Here is a 24,181-nt window from a genome sequence, read left to right on the forward strand (position 1 = left end):
TGTTGTGCTCTGATATTTAGCTCTAATTTACTCCTCAGTGTCTTCTAAGATCACAGTAAATAGAGGAAGTGTTGGTAATGCTGCTAGATGATATTGACCTTCTGTGGTCTGGCATATTCTCTGGTTCAGCACTAGTCAGGTCCCAAGGGTGCCAGATGCAAGTGGTTCAACCTGTACAATGATTCTAAATCAGCTACCAATGTTCCCTTTCGTGTTTTCCATCTATGTGCAGATTTCTTCCATTCAAGTGAAGAATGAAATTTTTCTGTGCACCGAGATATGTGTGAATGTGCACCAGTAGAAAAACAAAACTTTACTGTGGGCACCCTGCTGATCCTCTGGACAGCATCTGAATATCTCCTGAGTGGCTGCACGAGGGCTTAGCTTCCAGGGAACATTGATGCACACATATATATACCTGAGTATGTAAATACATAGTTTAAAACATATAATATGCTTCAGGAGCATGGGTTTTTGGCTATTTACATAGGACCTACGCTATCACGGTATTTGTATACTTATTCTGCTGATTGCAGCTATACTTAAGAATCCTGGTCTCAAAACATCCTCACATCAGGGAGGAAAACACTAGCACTCAAACAAAGAACAATAATTTCATCTCCTTTTGAAGGTTGCCAAAGTCACAGGCAAAATCCAGGGAGGGGGAGCGGACAGAAAACTTTTCAAGTATCTGAGACATCACAGAGCAAATTAAAAACTCTCTTTAAAGAAGACTTGATGGCAGCTCTCTCATTACTGAACCATATTGTCAGGGTTTCAAAGTGTGAATTTGACGTATAGTTCTGTTTAGCAACAGACAGACATGGTCTGTGCCTGCCCCCTGGCTCCCATCCCTAAGCCACAAATACATTAACAAAAAGAAGGGATCCCCAATAGCATAATTAGGTGATACGTTTTACTGAAAACCTGGGCCAACTCGTTTTTACATGGAAAATGCTATTGGTATGTCGCTTCCATGATGACCTGGCATAGTGCCTGGCATTGAACTGCTGCCATTTCCCAAGAGGTGGATCCTGAGCCAGCTGACATTAATGGAAATCTTTCCAAGGACTGCACTGGGCTTTGATCAGGCCTCACGTACACAGCCGGTGTGTGTTTACAGTGGACTGATGGCACCAGAGGAAGGGGCTGTCATCATAGGCTGTTTTTGTCTCAGGAAAGTGTTGTCAGGACCAGATTCATCGTGGTTAAAGTGTGGGGAAAAAAAATTCATGTCTTTGGCTACAGCCTTTCTTGATGAAGATTTCCTGTTAGTGTGCTTACTGTGACAAAGTCTGCTTGTGGTGACACTCTTAAAACTCCATTGAGATGAGGGGCTACACATGGGGGGAGTGCACCGGGCAGAGCTGTAACAAGGGCGAGGCGAGTGAGGCACGGTTCAGGGGGTGTAGCTGAGATGGCAGTGGCACCATTTTTAAATGATGAATGGGTGGCTCTGGCTGAGCCACATGTGGCTCTTTAAGGAGGTGGAGCCGTTTGCGGCTCCAGACACTGTCACCTCTGCCTGACTCCTCCTCTGGCTGGCTCTCTGCCCTGCCTTGCCGCACTGAAATGGAACTCAGTGTAATTGGATGGCTGTTAAACTAGTTAAATTGAGTTCCATTAGCTTAGCCTGGCAAGGTAGGGCCTGCCCATGCCCATGCTGCAATTTGGGGCGGGGGGAAATACAGGGAGGAGAAGGAGACTGTGGCAGCAGCCTGGCAGAGGAGCAGTGGGACAGCAGCAGCAACGCACCAGAGCTCGGCTGCTCATGTGAGGTGGGGTCGGGGGGAGTGGTTTGGGGCTGCAAGGGGTTGAAGCTTGGGGGCAGAGGAGCGTGGTTTGTGGCTGTGAGGGTTTTAAGCCTGGGGGTGGGGAGGATGGGGCACAGGTTTGGGTCTATTTTGTGTTCAGCCCCTGGAACATGTTAAAAATTGCTATGTGCCCCCTTCCCCATGGGAAAAAAGGTTGGCCACCCCTGGTCTAGGGCCCAGGAAATCTAAGCAGAAAGTTTCATAAACTTATGTTGTCTAGGAATTCCCAGAGCAAGGTGTTCAAGGTATAATAATCCAGCTGTTCATTTGGTTGTGGATTTAGTGTGCACGGGAAAATGGGAAATATTTCCAATGTGGTTGGCCCAATCAGGGTGGGTTTTAGGTGGAGGGAGGGCTTTTTTTTTCTTTGTAAAATGCATTGCAAATTCTTTCTATTTGCCTTTCCCCCTTCACTTCACCCACTGGTTGGTTTTCTTGCCTTCAGAAAGCCTGTTCTGTGTAAAGCAGTTGGATCTCTTTGCATAAGAAGCAAGGTTATATTTTAAAGAAATATTTCTGGTGTCCTAAGGACTGATGACCACTTATATTGTAACTTATGAAAGAGAGACACACTTTTGACTTCAAAATATGTGTGACACTTAACACTCTTGGTGATAGGTCTGTAAATCGAAAGACACAAGCCTTTTTTTAATTCATCACAGTGCATACATTTCTGGGAGGCATTTTAAAAATATATGACTCCTAATGCAAAATATCATTTTAAAAATATTTAACATGTAATTGTAGAATCATGGAAGAATTGGGTTGGAAGAAGGGCTGAAAAGTCCCCCAAGTCACACTGGAGCAATTCTGAGGGCTCAGAGCAGCCACAGTCATAGGGTGTGTCTACACTTGCATTGCTCTTTCAAAAGAGGTACGCAAATGAAGTAAATAAAAAATTCAAATGATGTATAAATTTGCATATTTGGTACCTCATTTGCATGTTCTAATTTCAAAAGAGCTTCTTTTGAAAGAAGAAAGCCAGCGTGGACGCTTCTCTTTCGAAAGTAAACCCCATCATTGAAAGAATCCTTCTTCCTATTAAGTAAAGGGAAGAAGGATTCTTTCGAAGATGAGGTTTCCTTTCGAAAGAGCAGCACCTACACTGGCTTTCTTCTTTCAAAAGAAGCTATTTTGAAATTAGAATATGCAAATGAGGTACCAAATATGCAAATTTACCCCTCGTTTGCATTTTTGATTTACCTCATTTGCATACCTCTCTCGAAAGAGGAATGCAAGTGTAGACGCACCCATACAGTTCAAACCTCTGCTCAGAAACAGGACTAACCTCAGCTAAGTCATCCCAGCCAGGGCTTTGTCAACCCAGGACTTAAAACACCCTCTGAGGATGGAGATTCCACCACCTCTCTAGGACTACGTCTACACTGGGACGTTACATCAAAATAGCTTATTTTGATGTAGCGAAATCGAAATAAGCTATTTCGACGAATAGTGTCCACACATCCTCCAGGGCTGCTGCTGTCAACATTCAACGTCAACGTAGGACAGCACTAGATCGAAATAGGCACCGCAGGGGAGCATCTACACACAAAAGCAGCCCAGATCGAAATAAGGGTGCCAGGAAAGGCTGTGGACAGGGTCACAGGGCGGACTAGCACTTCTGGGGCAACAGCAAGCCGTTCCCTTAAAGGGTCCCTCCCAGGCAGACTTGGCCTGCACAGCACGCGGTCTGCAGAGCACACAAGCACTCGCACCCCGTGCAAGCAGCATGGATCCCCAGCAGCAGACAGAGGCCCACACACCCGCCCCTGGAGCAGTGGCCGCCCTGCTTGGTGCCATGGAGGAGGCAGCTCAGCATCTTCTACTAGAAGAAGAAAAGCTGTCCTCGGGGGATGAAGAAGCCGCCGCAGACCATGCAGGCCTCCCAGCCTCCCTCTGCCGAACATGCCACCGGCTATGGAGGTACCCCACTAGCACAGACTCGTGGGAGCAGCTGGTGCTTGGGAAGTGGGACAACGACTGCTGGCTCCGGAATTTTTGGATGAGCAGGCAGACGTTCCTCGAGCTCTGCCAGTGTCTCACCCCTGCCTTACGGCACCAGGACACCCCCATGTGACGTGCCCTCACCATTGAGAAATGGGTCAGCATCGCTGTCTGGAAGCTGACCGCTCCAGACAGCTACCAATCCATAGGATAGCAGTTTGGTGTGGGCAAGGCCACCGTCGGGGCTGTTGTCATGGATGTAAGGGGACCCCAGGGGGAGGGGGAAGCCTGGGGGGGACCCAGGGGGGAGCTGGTGGGGAGGGGGAGCCGGGGGGGAGCCCAGGTGGAGGGCCAGACACACCCTGCACACCCCTCACGGGTGCTCTCATGTCCTTCCCCTGCAGGTGGTCCGCACAATGAACACCCTGCTGCTCCACAGGCTCGTGCGGTTTGGGGACCCGGATGCGGCCATTGTCGGGTTTGCCAGCCTGGGCTTTCCTAATTGCTTCGGGGCTCTAGATGGGACCCACATCCCCATCCGTGCCCTGGAGCACAGTGGAGGACGCTTCCTGAATAGGAAGGGCTACCATTCTGTGGTCCTCCAGGCCATGGTGGACAGCTGGGTCTGCTTCTTGGACATATATGTTGGCTGGCCTGGCAGGACCCATGATGCGCGGGTGTTTAGGAACTCGGGCCTGTGCTGCCAGCTGGAGGCGGGGACCTACATCCCCCAGCGGGAGATCCCTCTGGGGGACACAACCGTGCCCCTCTGCCTTGTCACAGATGTGGCATACCCCCTCTGGCCCTGGCTCATGCGCTCCTACACGGGCCACCTCAGTGCCAGCCAGGAGCAGTTCAACACACCCACTTGAACCAGGCACGCCAGGTGGTCGAGAGGACTTTCGGCCGCCTCAAAGGCCGCTGGAGGTGCCTCCTCACCCGCCTGGACGCAGGGCTCCCCAACATCCCCAAGGTTGTGGGCACGTGCTGCGCACTCCACAACCTGGTGGCGAGCAAGGGGGAGGCATTTGTGCAGGGCTGGGCTGTGGAGGCTGGCAGGGCCTACACCCAGCCACCTGCTGCACCGAGTCGTCAAGTCGACCCTGAGGGGAACCGGGCCCATTTTGACCAGGCCGTGGGGTGAATGCTGGCAGGGCCAGCTGGTGAGCCTCCCACTGCCCCCCCACACCCTCCACAACACTACCTGCCCCAACACCCACACCCACACCACTGAGCACCGAAGAGCACACACCACCACACGTTCTGTTGTAAATAAACTGAACCTTCTTGAAAACAAAATGGTGAACTTTTACATTAATGGGGAACTATGTACATTGCGGGGGGGACAGCTACTAAAGGGGGATGGGACAAGGGAACTATGTACAATTAATGGGGGAATACGTACAAAGGGGGGTCTGGGGGGCCCAGTCCTTGGCCTCCTTCACCTCTACTGTCCAGCGCCTTGTGTGGGGGAGTGCAACCCACATCTGGGCTGGAGGCCCCATCAAGGCTGGGTGGGGGCCGTAAGAACTGGCAGGTATGGCTGGGCTGGTTCCTGAGGCCCATGGTCCCCCTCCGCGGCAGGCTCCAGGACCGGTGGAGGGCAGCTCAGAGGGACGGCGGCCGGAGCAGCAGGGGGTGCCATGTGCTCAGCAATCCGCTCGAATGTCCTCGTGAAGGACTCCCAAGCCTCCTGGCGCCAGGCCAGCGCTCGCTCCTGCGAGTGGAGCCGGTGCTCCTGTATGTGCAGGCGGTGCTCCAAAACCTCCACTTGATGCCGGAGGCTGGCGAGGAGCTGGGGGTCAGCGGACGCCTGTGGATGACTCCAGCGGTGTCGAGCTCATCCTGGGGCCGGTCCCTGTTCTGTCACTGGGCTGCCCCGATGCGATGGCCCCGGTGTGCTGTCTGGCACAACAGATGCAGTGCCTGTGCTGTTGAGGCCCTCAGATGATGCGGCTGTGGAACAGAGGGGGGAAGAGTGGAGACAGCCATTAGTCTGGGCCCTGACCTGTGGCCCATGTCCCCCCACCCCTCTGCTGCTGGTTCCCTGTCCCTCAGAGATGCTGATGATGGGTGTGGTATCCCCCCCCAGGGAGGACCCTGTGAGGTTCTGTTCCCCCCATCCCCAGGGATGGGGCTTGGCGCTGTCCTGCGGGGCAGGGGCTGACGGGCTCTGAGGGATGTGCCACTGCTGTCCTCGGGGCCGTGGTCTGGCTGAGTGTGTGGAGGGCCCTGGTCATGTCCCTTGTCCCCGCCCCTTAACCCAGAGGTGTGTACCTGGGGTACATACCTGACATTCTGCTCCCACGGCCAGGGGCACCCGTCGGGCGGGTGCCCTGCTGGAGCTGCGGGAGGGGAGGTCAATGAGGAGCCCCCATCCCTGGCGCCCTCCTCCTCCTTCTCTGCTGTCTCAGGGGTGGGCTCCTCTGAGGGCCCCTGGGGTGCAGGGCTGGCCTTCAGGCCGGACTCTGGCTCCGGGGCCTGCTGGGGCTCGTCGGCCGAGGTGTCAAGGGTGGCCGGGGGGAGGTGGTGTGCCGGGGGCCCAGGATCTCCCTGAGCTCCCTGTAAAAGGGGCAAGCGGCGGGGGCAGCCCCAGACCGGCTGGCTGTGTCCCAGGCCCAGGCGTAACCCTGCTGCAGCTCCTTGACCTTACTTCTGACCTGGTCAGGAGTGCGGACAGGGTGACCTCGGCCAGCCGGGCAAACGCGTCATCTGCGTTCTGCCACTTGCTCCCCATTACCTGGAGTACCTCCTCCTTGCCCCAGATCTCCAGCAGGTCCCGGATCTCGGCGTCTGACCAGGAGGGGCCACTCTGCCTCTTCGCCCACTGGCTGGATGGCTGGGAGCCCTGAGTCCCCTTGGGGGGGTGCCCTGTGGGTGCTTGGGGGGGCTGGCTGGTTGCCATGGATGCTAGGTGGTGGATCAGGGCATCTGGAGGGCATGCAGGCTGTACACGTATCTGTGCACAGCCTGCACGCTCTCAGCTTCCTGCCACAGGAAATAAGGGAGCAGGGAACTTTAAAGGGCTGCCGCACGCAGTGACCAGAGGGCTCAGGGGCTGGACAGAGTGTCTCTCAACCCCTCAGCTGATGGCCGCCATGGAGGACCCTGCTATTTTGACATTGCGGGACGTGGATCGTCTACACATGTCCTACTTCGACGTTCAATGTCGAAGTAGGCCACTATTCCCATCTTCTGATGGGGATAGCGATTTCTACGTCTCGCCGCCTTACGTTGATTTCAACTTCGAAATAGCGCTCAGCACGTGTGGATGTGGCAGGCGCTATTTCGAAGTTGGCCCGGCTATTTTGAATTAGCCGGCTAGTGTAGACGCAGCTTAGGTGACCCATTCCAGTGCTTCACTGTCCTTGTGAAATAGTTTTTCCCAATAACTAATCTAGACCTTCCCCACTGGAACCTGAGGCTTTCTTTCCATCATCTTCCATCACTGAGAATAGCCTAGTTCCCTCTGTGGAAGGCCTTCAGGGGGTTGAAGGCTGCTGTCATCCCCCTTCCCTCACTTGTTTCTTCTCTGGACTAAATAAACTCAAATCCCTCAGCCTCTTCTCATAAGCCATGTTCTCCAGCTCTCTCATCATTTTTGTCACCCTTGGCTGGCCACTCCTCAATGCATCCGTATCCTTTCTGTAATAAGGAGCCCAAAACTGAATGTAATAGTCCGAATGTGGCCTCACCAGTTGCTGAATAGAAGGGAATAATCAGTTCCCTCCATCTGCTGGCAGTGGTCCTACTAATGCAGCCCAGTGTGCTGTTAGTTAGTCTCCTTGGCTACAAGGGCACATTTCAGAGCACACTGTCAGCGCATATCCAGCTTCTCAACCACTGTCATCTCCAGGTCCTTTTCTGCAGAGCTGCTGTTTAGCCAGTCTGTCTCCAACCTGTAGCAGTGCTTGGGATTCCCACATCCTAAGTACAGGCCTCTTCACTTGTCTTTGTTGAACCTCATCAGAGGGAGAGCAGAAAAATAATATAGAAAATTAATTATTTTACGACAGCTACGAAGCTGTGTTTTCTCATGCCTTGCACCACATCAGCACCCCTGCTTGTTCTGAGAACAGTCAGTTTCGACCGCTGTTCAGGGTTCCATTTCCTTAGGGGTGTATCTTTTCAAACTTCTTCAAATAATCTGCATTGCAACAAAGATTTTGTCCGATTTTTAAAAAGTTGTTTTATTTGTGAGGTCGATGATAATATCAATGTGGCAATACCTTAAAGGAATGTTTCCAATTTTCAGGATAACTACTTTAACTGGGAATGTGAGCCACGTAAAGGTTATTGTATTGAAGTTTAAGAATTGAAGCAGAAGGCAGTTAACTCCTTTACGAGTTTATTGCGTGGTCAAGTCATTGCGGCCATCCCTGGAACATATGTTTCAAATTTGCAAGATGCCTATTTTCAGTAGTATAAAGTTTTAAAGATGACAGCGGTTTGAGTGCCTTGGAAATTCAATTTCATCAGAGATTCAAAGTTTTAAACATTAGGCGTTAATGCTGTTGCCAAACATTTCACCTGTGACAAGTTCCGCAGTTAATTCATGAATATAATCTGTCTGAACCTTATACAAATTTGGAAATTGCCCTGTGAATATTTCTCTGCTTGCCAGTGACTATGGCTTCTTGCCAAAGAAGTTTTGGTAAACTAAAATTAATTAAGAACTACCTTCGAGGATCCACAGGTCAGAAGAGATTATCAAATATGCCCATTTTATCAAAAGAACATGAGGTAGTGAATAATATTAATTTCAACGCAATTATTGATGAGTTTGCTTCATTAAAAGCGCACAAAGTACAATTATAAACGAATACCTAATAGTACCTGACATGGTGATGTTTTATAATTATGTGTATTAATATATAGATTATATGTATAGATTGTATTATAATTATATGTATTAAGAGATACATGTATTTTCTGTTTTTGTACGAAATAACTATTATGAATACATAAACATGAGGAGGAGCAATTTTATATTCTTGCCTGAGGTGCAAAATTAGTGAGTTACACCACTGGCCCACTGGGTCACATGCACCCCCCCGTGCTTAGGTCCTTTGTCCCCTCACTAAAGCTGTGTCTACATGTGCAAAAAACTTCAAAATAAATGGCCCTGTTTCGAAAGAGTGAGAGGAACATCCACACATGTAAACCTGTCTTTTGAAAGAAAATCGAAAGAACGGGGCGCACACTTTGAAATACGAACTCCAATCCCTTATCAGGAAGATTGCTCCCTTTCGAAATAATAAATCGAAAGGGTACATGTGTAGGCGCTCCACAGTCTGCTCTTTTGAAATACGGGTCCGCCATGGCGCCGATCAGCTGGAACGCAGGGCTGCTCCAGCCGGCAGCAGCGGGGCTCTATGGTCCCTGCGTTCGGCTGCCTTAAAGCTGCACGTACGCAGGAAACCCGTGGCAGGAAGCTGAGAGCGTGCTAGGAGCAGCCTGTGCACGCGCTCCAGCCCCACGCGCCAGCATCCGCATGGCAAGCAGCCAGCCCCCCCATGGGCCCCATGGCTCCCCCTCCAAGCCCCCCCCCCACAAAGTCTCCCAGGGGGAGGAAAAAAAAAGGGCTCCCTCCTGGATGGAGCAGGAGCTGCGGGACCTCCTCGGCCTCTGGCAGGACAAGGACGTCCTGCACCACATGGGCGTGAAGCGGTGCAATGCTGCAGCCTTCGGCTGCCTGGCAATGGGCCTCCACACCAGGGGCCACCCGGAGCGTACCGCAGAGCAGGTACACTCCAAAGTAAAAGAACTGCGCCAGGGATATGCCTGGGCCAGGGACCAGGTCGGACGCTCTGGGGCAGGACCAGCCACGTGCCCCTTCTACAGGGAGCTACGGAGCATCCTGGGGCTCCAGGAGAGTTCACCCCCTGTGGCTTTCCTGGACACCTCCAGGGAGGAGCTGCAGGAGCACGCCGGATCGGGGACCCAGGAGGACGAGGGGACCACAGACTGGCCAAGCAAGGAGGGGGAGCTGACCATAGTGATCCCCTCCCGCTCCTTCAGTCAGGTGACCGAGGACTGGACATCTCCGGATATCGCCAGGCGACCCTCAGGTATGTCCAGGGAGGGGCGCACACCTACTCCACAGGGTGGGGGCGATGCAACAGCTAGGTGCCCGCACACGGAACCGGTGGTCCCAGGCCGCACACAGGCCAGCCCCCACATGGGATGCGGCACCCTGTGGTGCCACACCAGCGAGGCCCAGCACCCGCTCCCCAGTGGACAGTGCCGTAAGCCACACAGGGGTGGTGGCCGGTCAGTGCCAGACAGCACCCGGGGCCCGCGCATTGCAGGCCAGGAAGGGCCACCTGCAGGAGAGACCCTGGAATCACACCCAGGTTGGGAGGCCTAGTCCCGGGGGGGCCGGTCAGTGCTTCCTGGAGGGGTCAGTGTCCCTTGGGGGTGGGGTGAGGGCAGGGACCCCATGGTGTGGGCTCAGGCAGGTAGGCCACAGCCAGATCCCCTCTTGTCCGGGGCACACTACTGACATGCTCTCCTCCTCTCCACACAGCCGCACTATCCGTGGGCCAGGAGAGCCCCACGCCATCCCTGGAGGTCCTGCCCGCAGCCATTGGAGGGGTCCAGACTCCACCCCGGCAGCGCACTGTCGGGCCGTGGCTGGAAGACCCCCCAGAGGGGAAGACCCAGCCACTCAGCGCCAGGCCGAGGTGGCCGAGGAGCACCTCCAGCTTGCCCGGGCCGACACGGAGTGGCAGAGGGCAGCCTGGGATAGACTGCTGGACACCCTTGAGGGCATTGGCCATGCCTCTTGGCCCCCCTGGCATCTCCCACTGCTGGCCCTGCCCCCTCCGCCCCCACCAAGCCTGCCCCCTCTGCCCCCACTGAGCCTGCCCCCACCAGGCCCACCCGCCAGCAATATTTGCCGGTGGTACTGGCACCCTCCCCCCCCCAGCTGGGAACCCCACACCCGGGGGGGCAGGGGCTCCAGGGGCTGACGGGGTTCACGGCCCACCACCCCTGCCCCGGAATGAGCACCTCGCCCCCCTCCAAGTTAGTTTTCCCCCTATACATATTATTCCAAAGACCCAAGTTACATAAATGTTTCTTTATTATTCATCACTCTGTGTTGTGCTTCTCGGTGGGTGGTGGATGTGCGGGTGTGGTGCGGATGGGGGTGGCAGGGATGGTGGGTGACGGATGTGCGTGGGATGTGGGCGTGCATGTGGGGTCAGAGCTGGCCATGGGCAAAGGCCTGCCTGAGGGCCTCTTGAATGCGGTGGCCATCCTGGTGGGCCTGGCAGATGGGGGTGGCGCCTGGCTGCTCATAGACAGCGCCAGCCACAGGGCCCCCGCTCCCGGGGACATAGGTGTCCCCCTTTCCCTCCACAATGTTGTGGAGGGTGCAACAGGTGCCCACCACCTGGGGCACATTGGGGACCCCAACCTCCAGCCAGGTGAGGAGACACCTCCATTGCCCCTTGAGACGCCTGAAGGCCCCGCTCCACCCCATTGCGGGCGTGGTTGAGGCACTTATTGAACGCCTCCCAGGTGGGGTCGAGGTGTCCCGTGTAGGACCTCGTGAGCCACGGCGGCAGGGGGTACGCTGCATCTGCCACCATGTAGAGCGGCATGGTGATGTGCTCTGCCATGGGGATCTCCCTCTGGGGGACGAAGGTGGCGGCCCCCATGTGGTGGCAGAGGCTGGAGTTCCGGAAGACCCAGGCATCGTGGGTGCGGCCGCCCAGCCCACGTAGAGGTTGGTGAACTGGTCCCTCGCGGCCACCAGGGCCTGCAGCACCGCCGAAGGGTAGCCCTTCCTGTTCACGTACTGGCTGGCGCTGTGTGGCGGGGCGCAGATGGGGATGTGTGCACCATCCAAAGAGCCGATGCAGTTCAGGAAGCCCAGGTCCTGGAAGCCAGCAATGGTGTTGTCCACATCCCCCAGGCGGACGACCCTATGGAGCAGCATTGCATTGATGGCCCTGACGACCTGCAGAGGGTGAAGGGGGACACATGCTCTAGTGCGGGTGTGGTGGCCGTTGCCCCCCACCTCAGGCCCATTCTGCCCCTCTCCCATCCAGCCCCTGGACCGTGTGGCCCCCACCCCCTCCCGTCCAGCCCCTGCCCCATCTAGCCCCTTGCAGGGGAGGGTTCCCCTTGCCCCAGTCCCCCCACCCACCCAGCCCCACCTTACCTCCATAAGTACAGCGCTGATGGTGGCCTTGCCCACCCCGAACTGCTGTCCCACGGAGCGACAGGAGTCCAGGGTGGCCAGCTTCCAGATGGCGACTGCGACCCATTTCTCCAGGGTGAGGGCTGGCCGCATGCAGGTGTCATGGTGCCGGAGTGCAGGGGCGAGCCAGTGGCAGATCTCCGCGAAGGTCTGCCTCAACATGCGGAAGTTCTGCAGCCACCTTTCCTCACCCCACTCCCCCGGCACCATGTGCTCCCACCAGTCGGTGCTGCTGGGGTGGGTCCAGAGGTGTCAGGACACCCAGGGGGACGCCCGGCGGTGCCCTGGTGGGGGAGCCCCATGGCCCCGGGGGGACCTTGCAGCCACCCAATGAGCTTGGGTGCAGCTGCAGCGATAATGCACAGCACTGCCAGCAGGGTGTCCATGATGAGGGTGTCCTCCTGCAGGAGCTGTTGCTGGGCCTCCATGGTGGGCACGAGTGGGCTCTGCTGGGCTGGGACAGGCTGGGCAGCACTCGGCTCGTGCGGAGGGGAGGGCGGAGGGAGGAGCCCTTTAAAGGAGGCGGCTGGCTGTGGCCCCGGAAGGGCTTTTCGGCCATGGGACCCTGTCAGTGGCTTTTCCTGCCTCCCCTCTTTCGAAAGAGGGCTTGGAGCCGTGTGGATGCTCACTTTCGAAAGACCTCGATGGCACTTGGAAAGAGCGGATCGGAACGCCGATCTGAAAAATGGCGCCGGGGGCTCCTTTTCAATGGCTGCTTTTGCAAAAGCCGAACTTCGATTTTTGCCGTTTCGAAGGGGCGCTTATGTGTAGACACAGTTTAACTGTTCAGCACTGTACAGCTTCTGGTGAGTGTGCACATGGTCCTGCCCCTCCGCTGGAGCAGGAAGGCTTCAGACCAGCATGCATTCCAGCAGGTTGTGCTGCTGTCAGGTGCTCTGCTCCAGGGGTGGGAAGGGACCACCCCCGCACTCATCAGAAGTGTGTGGTGTTTCCAGAGAAAAAGGCAGGTGGGAGTGGGGCTGGGGCAGGATAGGGGCAGGAGTGGAGCGAGAGTTGGGATCAGGTCTTAAGGTGAAGTGGGGACACATGCCCACCCTGGAGTTCTCTTACCAGTTGCCACTGATTGAGATCACTCATGTTGGGGCTGAGAGGGTCCACAAATGCATAATATGCACAGAATCAGGAAGGTTACCAGGTGTTAGGAAAATGGGAATTTGAGTCCTAGTATCAGCTGTCATTGAGTGATCTCCAGAGAATTGTTACACACCTGATTATATTTATCATAAATGCAGGAAGAAAAGAAAATTATCAGCAGAAATGCCCTTGGAGTATTTAATGTCAGCAACTGAAAGCCTAGGGTCCTCTATGCACGTAGGATTTGTGTCTTCAGTGTGTGATGAATGAGGAGGTCAGGGTGCTGAGATAAACACATTTGGTTGTCCTTGGCTGATAACAGAGTGCCTGACCTAAATACTCTTTCTCTCCTGGCCTGAGAATAGGCTGTTGAGCTCTGGAAGAGGGTAAACCGATAAGGCCAGTCAATTGTCTCTGGTTTGTGTGAGATTCTGAAATGCCAGCCTACACTTTCTCAGGCTGGAAAAAGAGAATAACCATTGCATTTTTTTTTTTAAATAAGGATGCATGAGGCTGAGATGGCACAATAATAAATTGCTTAAAGCTGATTTTCATGGAAAGGAATGAGATAGAAATTGTAGGCTAAGATTTAGGGTCATGCCTTTTTGCTTTCTCTTAAGAGAGACTTTGCGGGGGTCCCATCTAAGAACAGGTGAATGGAGATTTTAGTGAACTAAACTGAACTCAACTCACCTGTGCCCTGAACTTGGAATGGTCGTTGACTCCATTGCAAAGTGAATAGAGTGGGGTTGTAAATACTGCCAAACCAAAATGAGACATGATTTCCTCTTGCTTTGCACTACGGGTTGAACCTCTCTCATACAGCACCCTCAGGACCTGTCCAGTGCCAGATGAGGGAATTTGCCGGACCACAGGAGGTCAATATTGTCTAGTAGTATTCCCAACACTTCCACCGCTTACTGAGCTCTCAAAAGACACTTAGGTGTAAATCACAGCTACATAAAAGCACAGAACACTGAGAGCCAGCACTGCTGTCTGAAAACAAACTTTATGGGACCACGGGAAACTTGCCCACACCCATGATAAGTGGTTATCCGGCTAACTAAACTCATGTCGGATTAAGGATGTTTCTGGACAAGAGAGTTCTGGATTAGAGAGTTTCAACCTGTACTATAAACATGACACAAGGGCCATGTCTACACTAGCCCAAAACTTTGAAATGGTCATGCAAATGGCCATTTCGAAGTTTACTAATGAAGCACTGAAATACATATTCAGCACCTCATTAGCATGCTGGCAGCCGCAGCACTTCAAAATTGCCATGGCTCGCCGCCATGCGGCTCATCCAGGTGGGGCTCCTTTTCAAAAGGACCTCCACAACTTCGAAATCCCCTAATTCCCATCTGCTGTTGGGAATAAGGGGATTTTGAAGTTGCTGGGGTCCTTTAGAAAAGGAGCCCTGTCTGGCCGAGCTATGCAGCGGTGAGCCACGCCAATTTCAAAGTGCCGCGGCTGCTGGCATGCTAATGAGGTGCTGAATATGTATTTCATCACTTCATTAGTAAACTTCGAAATGGCCATTTGCATGGCCATTTTGAAGTTTTGGGCCAGTGTAGACATAGCCGAGGTGCAGAACAGCAGTACAGCAGGCCTACTGCACTTGGCTGGCGGCTGAAGGCAGTTTTAGTGTTGAACATATTTGTCTTTTTTGTTTCTAACCATCAGAATTTTGGATGAAATATTTCCTACAGGGAACAGGAAAAGTTCAGTGCAGCTAAGGCCAAATTCTCCTCTTAGGCTATGGTTACACTACAGTATTCTGTCAAGAAGTCATTGTCGGAAGAGGTTTCCTGACAAAACTTGTTTTCAGCGTGCGGCTACACACAAAAGCCAATCAAAAGAGTGCTCCGCTCTGTTGACAGAGCAGCCAGACTGCGTGGCTGCTCTCTCGACAAAACAGGCACAGCTGTCAGGGCTTCCCTTCGTTCTGGATACCCTGTCTGTTGAGAGAAGGCTCCCCAGAGCATCCACACACCTTATTTGCTGACAAAATCTGTCAACAGCAGTATTATGTCTCATGGCTGAGGGGCAGAACACTGCTGGCAAAAGTGCTGAGTTTTGACAAACAAACTGTTGACAAAACGCATTTTGTGTGTGAACGTTCCACCAGTTTTGTGAACAAAACCAGGGTTTTGTCGTCAAAACTCACAAGTGTAACCGTAGCCTTAATATTTATCTTGGGGCTTGTATGCTATTCTGTGCCCAGCTTGTGTGCAGTGGGGAATCGACCCATGGAAGTGGAGGCAGAACACAAGAGCTGTGGTGAACCTTGACATTCTGAGAGGAGAATTTTGACCTTGACTGTTCCTGACTGGTTGCATTCTGAGTGGGGCTTAATTAGCAGACAGGCCTTGTGCTGCAGTGGGTGAAGTTCACTTTCTAGAATGTGTCCTAACCCGTCAGCACGTTGCCTAGAGGTGTACTTACTTTGATCTTTCCAAACTGGAACACTGAAACCAACGAAGCTTACTTCAGGAAAGTCTGTTTAATTGTACGTGAGGGGCAAAATGAGGTGCAGTTAACTAGTGATTTGTCTCCTTTGATGCCCAACAAGGCTGAATTCCTGCAGGCAGCACATGTTTTTTGGAATAATATTTTTAGTGCCTGTGAACCTAGGACACGTTGGCATGAACTCTGGCAGGTACTCAGCAGAGGCACTTAACTGAAAGAGTATGTGTGGTTCTCGGGTTGTCAGGCAAAAGCAGTCTACTTCTATTTCTCCCCTGCCTCAAACCCAGCAATGTGGCCTCCCCAAAGACATCCGTTGCAGGAGCCTATTCATTGTATTATTACTTTTGTTTGTGTCTTAGGGTATGTCTACACAGCAAAGCTATTTTGAAATAACACCTGTTATTTCGAAATAACCTTGCTAGCATCTACACAATGGCTGATTTTGAAATAGATAAATCTCATACTACAGGGAATAGTGCCTATTTCAAAATAGGACCCGTGTAGCCAGGGAATAGAGCCTATTTCTAAATAAGCCACAGTACACTCAGGTGCTCTATTTTGAAATAGACTCTATTGTGTATAGACACTCTATTTCTAAATGCATTTTATGTTTAGCAGCGTTACAGCTCTTCCAGGATAGCTGATTGCAAAATAACACTGCTGTGCAGACATACCCTTAGAGGCCAGTAACCGATAATTAGGCCCCATCAGGCACTTTGTACACACAGTTAGCCACGATGGGCAGGGATGACGTCCCTAGCTTCTTTTTGCCAGAGCTGGGAATAGGCAACAGGGGAAGGATCACTTAATGATTGTTCTATTCATTCCCTCTGCGACATCTGGCATTGGCCACTGTGGGAAAACAGGATAATGGGCTAGATCAGGCATGTCCAACCCGTGGGCCGCATGTGGCCCTGGACAGCTAGTAATGCGGCCCCACAAGATCATAAACTTTTAACATTATTATGTGATTTATATACATCAACTATATTATATATTTTATATGCGGCCCAAGACAATTCCTCTTCACTCAATGTGGCCCAGGCAAGCCAAAAGTTTGGACACCCATGGGCTAGATGGACCTTTGGTCTGACCCCAGTATGGCTATTCTTATGTTCTTACACAGAGTAGAAGATAGTCACCGCCCAACAGAGCTTACTAACTGAATAGATGAGACGGACTAGGGGAAGGGGATGTATCAAACAAGCAGAGCGAACAAGGTGATGGTGGGTGCCAAGGTTTGGATACTCTTTTTTTTTTTGAAGGAGGGGGTCAATAAGCTAAAGAAAAGGCAAAAGAAGGGAGAGGTGACACATTGGGGCCGTGTGTACACTAGCCCAAATCTTTGAAATGGCCATGCAAATGGCCATCTCGAAGATTACTAATAAGGTGCTGAAATGCGTATTCAGCACCTCATTAGCATGCCAGTGGCCTCGGCTCTTCAAAGCTGCCACTTTTCGCTGCCACGCAACTCATCCAGACCAGGGGTCCTTTTCGAAAGGACCCCGCCAACTTCAAAATCCCCTTATGCCTATCAGCAGATGGCCATTTCGAAGATTTGGGCTAGTGTAGACGTAGCCTGGATGAGACGGGAGGAAAGGGTGGCGAGCAAGTGAAATGAAGCTGAGGAGACAAGACTGTGGCTCACAGCCAATCAGCAGCACAGCAGAGAGCATGCCCAGACATGGTGGGGCATTCCAGGCCAGGGCATGTGCTTTACACGTTTATGGAGTTTTGTTCTTTGTTTTCATTGGGTCAGCTCTGAACCTTGGGGTCTAGCCCATAATCCCTTGACTTGGCAATGACTCCTCTATGCAGTCCCCATTTCTGATTGTCTGTGCTTCCCACAGATTTAATTGGTATAAGTGGTATCCTGCTGCCAGAAAGGTTTCAGGTGCTTGTTAATTGTGCTTTGGAGGTCTTCAAAACAGTGCTGCCTCTAATTGTTTCCATCTGGGAGCAGAATAAACTTTGTTCTGGGCACCAAGTCATGTGTGGATGTGCACCACCAATAGAAACACATGCTGTCCACTTTGGGTGGCTGTGGGCACCCTGCTAATCAGCTGAGAGGCACCTGAAGCTCTCCTAGATGGCCACCAAATCACTCAGCTTACAAAGAACACTGACTTCAGAACCAGTCTGCCATGGTGGTGAGCTTAGTGTAGACCATGGGTCAGCAACCTTCCCAAGACAGAGTGCTGAAAATTGACCTTGTGAGCTTTCTGTATGGCCCGAGAGCTGGTGCTACTTTTAAAAGTTACAGCAGCTTCATTAAATAAATAAAGATGCAGAGCTTTACCATTCGTGGTGGTTGGGAACATTAGCTGGTCTTTTGTTAATCCACAGGTGGCAGGCTTCAAGAAAGCTCCTGGCTGCATGAAGGAGGAGGGGCGGGGTGGATGAAAATCAGCTCACATCCCGCCCTTGGCACCTATGCTGGGGGTTGTTGATCCCTGGTCTAGATACATTGGTCTCCTGTCATTGACAGTTGCCAGCAGATGTTCCAGAGGAAACTACAAAACCCCTATAATAATTAATTACAATATCACACCCAAGGGTTTCTCCATATGCCATAATTTTCTGTTTTTCAGTAAAGCACTTCTAGTGCAAATAATATAAACGTGAAGATAAGGTTGGGTTTCTGTTCACATTTCTAACTTACAGTTGTATTAGTGAGAGGGTGTTCTAAAATGATTACCGGGTTCCAAGTGTTTGAGGAGTTCTTAGTTTACCAAAATCTAATATCTTCTCTCTTTCTTCATGTACTTAATGAGCAGGATGACAAATACTGGGCCAGACGTAGAAAGAACAACATGGCTGCCAAGCGATCAAGAGACGCCCGGAGACTGAAGGAAAACCAGATTGCCATCCGTGCTTCTTTCCTGGAGAAAGAGAACTCAGCCCTGCGCCAAGAGGTGGCTGAATTACGGAAAGAGCTGGGCAAGTGCAAGAATGTGCTGGCGAAGTATGAAGCTCGGCATGGGGCTCTGTAAATGGCCATTTCCCCCTCCCTCTTCTTTTTTGTTGTGGGTTGGCATTTTAATAGATGGACAATGTGTTTCCTGTTTGATAGCACCACACCCAAACCAACCTGTCTGTCATCAGCACTTTACCAGAAGCAGAAACAAAACTGACTTACATTATTTTTTTCATTTGTGTATGCGCATGTGTGTGCACATCTCAGCACTTCTCGTTTTTATGACACGCTCTTCAAAGGGGGACACATTTTTACCTGGACTATTGAGAACTGCCATAGTAAGCTTTTTTTTTCCCAGTGCTGCTTCTGATTAGGATTGTTACATTGTTCTAAAACGTTGCAAATTCTCAATATATTTGCAAAGATCCCACTAAAAATAAACAATGAAAATTAATAGAGATAGATCTCAGTTTTCAACAGTAAGAAGTCATTGTTTAATTATGTGTAATCAGAAAAGTTAACATGCTAATGAAGTGCACAAACAGTAATTCAGTATGACACTACAGGAACATTAATTTATAGATTGCTTACGTTGTATTTTAACTTTTGGTGATAGCTGTCTTCAGATTTAAAGTGCCGTTCGACTGAGTTAGCTCTGCTCATTATAGATCCCATTATGACTTCTCTATATCTACTAAGTTTCCTTTTATTTCCACAAACACCAGATAAGAATACTATTCACAGAATACAGTGTGTATTTTCACTGCCTGAACCTGAAGCAATAATCCTATTATACACTAGCGCATGCTGCCTGCGTGTTCCTAGTGCACATAGGATGATTTCCCTACCTAGTAAGAGTTTTAATGTTTTATAAATGAAAGACCCACTGATAGGAGCATGCTGAAAGCATCCCTGGAATGGAGCGTGTGTATGAAAGAGAGACAATCAATTGATATAAGAACAAAATTCAAAAGGATCAAGCCAGATTTGATGTTGAAATTGGAGGACGTTTTGTTTCATTTTCATTTGTTTCACTTTCATTTAATTTTGCATTGCTAGGCACCCCATTTGGTTATTACCTGCTCATTTCCCCACTTTTTGTAATATATTTTCCAAGGATTATATCTTACTATTTTAAAACCATTTTTATTCAGTTAGAAGAGTCATTGTTTTGAAAATCCCACTTTTCCTAGTGATGTTATTTTGAGCATGTCTTGACCTGATGGTTCTGAACTTTATGCTGTTTTCTCTCTATCTGGTCTTGAACGTATGTTCTGCTACCAAGTGGACTTCTGAAAATGAATGTAAGAGACACTGATGAATTTCAGAAGGTAATGGTGTTGTCATATACTGTGGTTAATCCAATCAATTTAAATGTTTACTGTTGACCAAAAGAATAGATATTATAAAGTGTATAAAGTTTATACAGAATAATTACAGTATGGAGTGTTTTGTACAGTATTTTTCCAATACAAATACTGACAGTGTATTTTGAAAGACATTATATATAGCAAAGAAAAGGAAAAACCTATTCCATGTTTAAAATATATAGCAAAGTTATATATTCACCAGTATTGTACAGAGAGGAAGTGCTTTGGGGGCATTTAGATCTTTAATGTTTTAAAACTACCACTGACACATCAGCATGTTATTTTGCTTTAAATTAAGATTTTCTGAAAGTACTATGGCTTGACAAGGTGCTTCATGTTACTAAAATATTGAGGCATTATAATTTTTTGTTAGAAGCATAAAAAATCTGTTTGACACAGACAAAGCACAACATGAAGTTTAGTCAAATGTATATTGGACAATGCAATATTTTGTAGATGCAGAAGAATAGCGGACACTACACAAAACTCAGACTTATTTCAAATCTGCTGCTGCTGCTAAAATTTGTTTCCACCTGAACTTCTTAATAGTCTTGTTCATTTTTATAGTTCTATGTCTTGCATACACTTATTTACATCCAAGGAAAATATGGTGCTACATGTCTGGCTCACATTTTTCCCCTTTTTTATTCAAATAAAAGAGGTTTTTCATTCCAGTAAATCATTACTTAAGGAGGCTGTTACAAAGGACTGAGCATTTTATTCTACATTAAACGTATCCTTTCTTCAGTGGGATTTTTCCATTTATCTTCCTCTAAATCCACAGGGTCCCTTAATTCTAGGTAGTTTCCTGTGGACCATTAAATCTGTGGATTTTACATCTAGGAGTTTCAGAAAGGGTCAGAGAGTAGAAATTTAATTGTTGTCCATTATAAACCAGAAGGGATGTAGGGAATATGTGTTTGACCTGAAACTGATGTATACAAGTCAATATATCCGCTGACCAGAAAACAAACTGATGTTTTTGTTTTGTTTTGTTTTTCATAAGAAGCTATTTAGTAGTAGCAAAGTTCTTCAAGATACCAGTAATGTGGGCCCACAGTAGTAAAGTGGCGAATTGCAACAGTGTTGGCATACTATCTTTTGTGATATTCTGCAGCTGACATTTGAAATAGCAGAAGTTGTGGTTGTGAAGTCAGCTGGGACATAAATATAGTAGGGTCTCAACATTTGTGAGGGCTCCGTGCTGAGAACCCACACGAATGTTGAATTTCATGAGTATGGCAGCTGGCAGTGCTTCCTGCCTGGAGCCTGGCTGCCAGATCTCCTGCCCAGAGCCCCAGGAAGGCAGTGGCTGCTGGTGCTCCCTGCCCTGGGAAGCAGCATCTATTTGTGCTCCCAGCCCCAGGGAGGCAGCAGCTGCTGGTGCTTCCTTCTCCAGAGCCCCGGGGAAGCAGTGGCTGTTGGCACTTGCTGCCTAGGGCTCTGGGGAAGTGGTGACTGCTGGCGCTCCCTGCCCTGGTGCCCCGGGAAGCAGTGGCTGTTGGCCCTTCTGCCTGGGGCCCCCAGAAGCAGCAGCCACTGACACTCCTGCCCGGAGCTCCGGGGGAAGCGGTGACTGCCAGCACTCCCTGCCCTGGAGCCCTGGGGAAGCGGCCGCTTGCGAACAATTGAATTTGCGAACCTTAAGTTCACGAATGTTGAGACCCTACTGTAACTAGAGGTCTTGGCAGTTTGCATGGTTGCCACAGTCACTCATCCATACACACAAAGGCAAATGAGTAAATTTACAAATGAGCACTTCTGTTGTTTTTTAGGGTGTGTGTAGACACATTTATTTTTGTAGGGTGGCTAGGTCAGACTTATTTATTGGTGGGAGGGAGAGGAGGAGGAATAAGTAGGCTTTCCACCATGTGCCAGCCGAGGTTTCTAGCAGCTACCTCATCTACCATCACAACCACGTCTGAGTCTGTTCCAGGTGCCTTATGTAGCTATAGGTCATGCATACTCTTGTCTTGGTAGGACGGTTCAACAAATGCATGTCACACAACAAAACCAAATCATGTTGTCTGACTTGGAGAGACTCAGAACATTCTGGATGGGCTGTGGAAGTCCGTAGCTAGTAATATTAAAGCAACGCCCAGAAGTGCTGCTAACACTAGTTATGTCAACCTTTCCATCGAAGCTACCCTTGGCACCACTTTTTTAGGGGTTTATAACTTGGGCTTTTAGGGTAGGATTGTCTGAGGCACCTTAAGGAGTCCGGGAGTCTTCTCATAGTGGGATTTGTGCAGTTAAAAAACAAAAAACCCTGGGCTAAAGCTTGAAATAAGTTTTCGGCCTAGGCTACGTTCCCAAAAGATTGACAATTTTTTAAAACATTTTTTTACCCTTTTATTCAACTGATAAGGGCACTGGATCAGGCATGCTTACAATTCTGATGGGCCTTATTGACTCTGTCGGAGTTCTTAGGTCTGTCCAATTATATGGCATTTCAGAAGGATCTAATTGTGTCCTTACACAGTAATACACTGAAATCTAATAAGTAGACAATAAGCATTGGCTAAATATTTGCTTCATGCTAGTCCTTAAGTCAAATTATTTCAACTTTAAAAAAAATACCATTGTTTAAAAATCAACCATTTTCAATTTCAACTCTATTCATATAGGTTTTATAGCCTTTGGGATTGGGATGGAAGGGTGAAGGGGTGGGGGTGGGACAGTCTTCTGATGGCACTAAAATCACCAGCATCATGGAATTAAAGTGCTGATTTAAATCCACACAAGCAAGGAATTCAGAGCTAAAGGAAAACATGCTGGGTTGGTAAGTTCCACTTAATTGATTCTGCTGTGTCTATCACAGCTCTAGAACATCAGACCCTGGATTGAGGCCCTGCAACATGGATGAACTAAGGATTGAATTACCTTGCATTTGTGGGTTTGTCGGCTGCTAACGTCACTTTAAAAATGATTGTTGTGCATGGTTTATGAGAGAGAGAGGCGTGGTTTATTTTTGTTTTATAAAACTTGGAGAAAACTATTTAAAAATTACAAGTGATCAACCATTGTATTTTGGGCAACACCACAAGACAGCATCTGTTTAAATTCAAATTTACCTATGAGATCAAATTAAATGTATGTCATGAAATGGATTGCATCCTGTATGCTGTTCGGCCCAAATCTTTTTGTCTGTTATTCTTAATGTTTAATAAACTTTTAAATTTTTTTTCTCTCAGCTGTGTATTTGCTTGAGCGTGTCAGGGGGTGGGGATGGTTGGTTGTTCAGCCCATACACTTGAAGGTTTATTGTTAGCTGTCTTTGTTCTGAAGAAACAACCCATAATAGCGCACATGTCTGAGAGCCTCCTTTTTAGTTACTCTCAGGAGGTACTCAATCATATGCCAAAATATCCCCTTTCTGTGTTTCCTGTAAGCTATGCACTTGTATGGCCACTCAGGAGCGATTCAAATGCTGCCCATCAGATTAGCAGAGTGCCCATGGCTAAGTTTTGTTTCTCCTGGTGGTGCACATTCACACGTTTCAGTGCCCATACAATTAGTCCGTACATACATGGAAAAAAAATTCATGTACAGATGGTAAAGATTAGAGGGAGCATTGGCCTCAGAACACTTGTCACAGCAGCTATGTAATGCAGAACCACCTTTGATCATGAAGCTTCTTTTCCAAAACACCCAATTTTTACAATGGACTGAAAGTTACCTAAAAAGTGAAGCCATCAGCTCCAGGGTGCTCTGAGGAAGTTGATAAACCTCCTAAACTCTCTTTCCCAGAAGGGCTCCCTGCTGCCCTCAGGAAAAACAAGTAGGTGTGGTAGACTGCAAACTGTTTATAACCTCTGCACTTTCCACAGCTCCAGAAGTAGTACAACCACAAACAAAACCAGGTCCTTGCCATGACAGGCTGAGAAAAAATTGAGAGCCTTATTTTCTCCTTGAGGTCGGTATCTCTGTTCTTTCTGATCTACAATAGTGATTAAATTACTCTGGCTTACCTCAGGAGACAGCTTTGCAGATGATAACTTACACAGTGAGCATGATTTAGGGACAGGATTTCATACATCATGGCTGTGGCACTTTGGGAAATGCTGATGATGGGAATAAGGGGCTTTCGAAATCAGGCGTCCATTTTGAAAGGCCCCCTGGCTGCCAGCAGTTTCGAAGCCCATGCGGCTGCCATTATGCTAATGAGGTGCTGCACATTCCTGGCCTACTTCTGAGTCCACTGGAAATTTTTAAGAGCAGGTGAGCCAAGGGATGATGTAGATGGTGCTTGTGAGTGCCAGGGCCTGGCCTTCTCCAGGTTCCTTCCAGTTTGCACATTCTGTGAGTCTGTCCTTTCACAAACCTGTACATTCTAGTGCCATTCTGCTTAAAAGCC

The 24,181-nt window shown here is 49.5% G+C and overlaps 1 protein-coding gene across 3 annotated transcripts in view; it reads left to right on the top strand.

The window, feature by feature from the left end:
* HLF (HLF transcription factor, PAR bZIP family member) overlaps positions 1-23,007 on the top strand; it is a 74,742-nt gene extending 51,735 nt beyond the window's left edge. The window contains exon 4 of one of the 3 annotated variants that reach the window (XM_075014624.1): positions 18,312-23,007. In XM_075014624.1, the coding sequence (XP_074870725.1) occupies positions 18,312-18,530 (219 nt within the window). In that variant the 3' untranslated portion in view covers positions 18,531-23,007. Of the gene's footprint in view, positions 1-4,162; positions 5,048-18,311 lie in introns of those variants that run through there. The other 2 variants (XM_075014625.1, XM_075014623.1) reach the window with 2 other exon arrangements.
* The last annotated feature ends 1,174 nt before the right edge of the window (positions 23,008-24,181 follow it).

Source organism: Carettochelys insculpta, chromosome 20 (genome assembly GCF_033958435.1).
Source record: "Carettochelys insculpta isolate YL-2023 chromosome 20, ASM3395843v1, whole genome shotgun sequence".
NCBI lineage: Eukaryota > Metazoa > Chordata > Testudines > Carettochelyidae > Carettochelys > Carettochelys insculpta.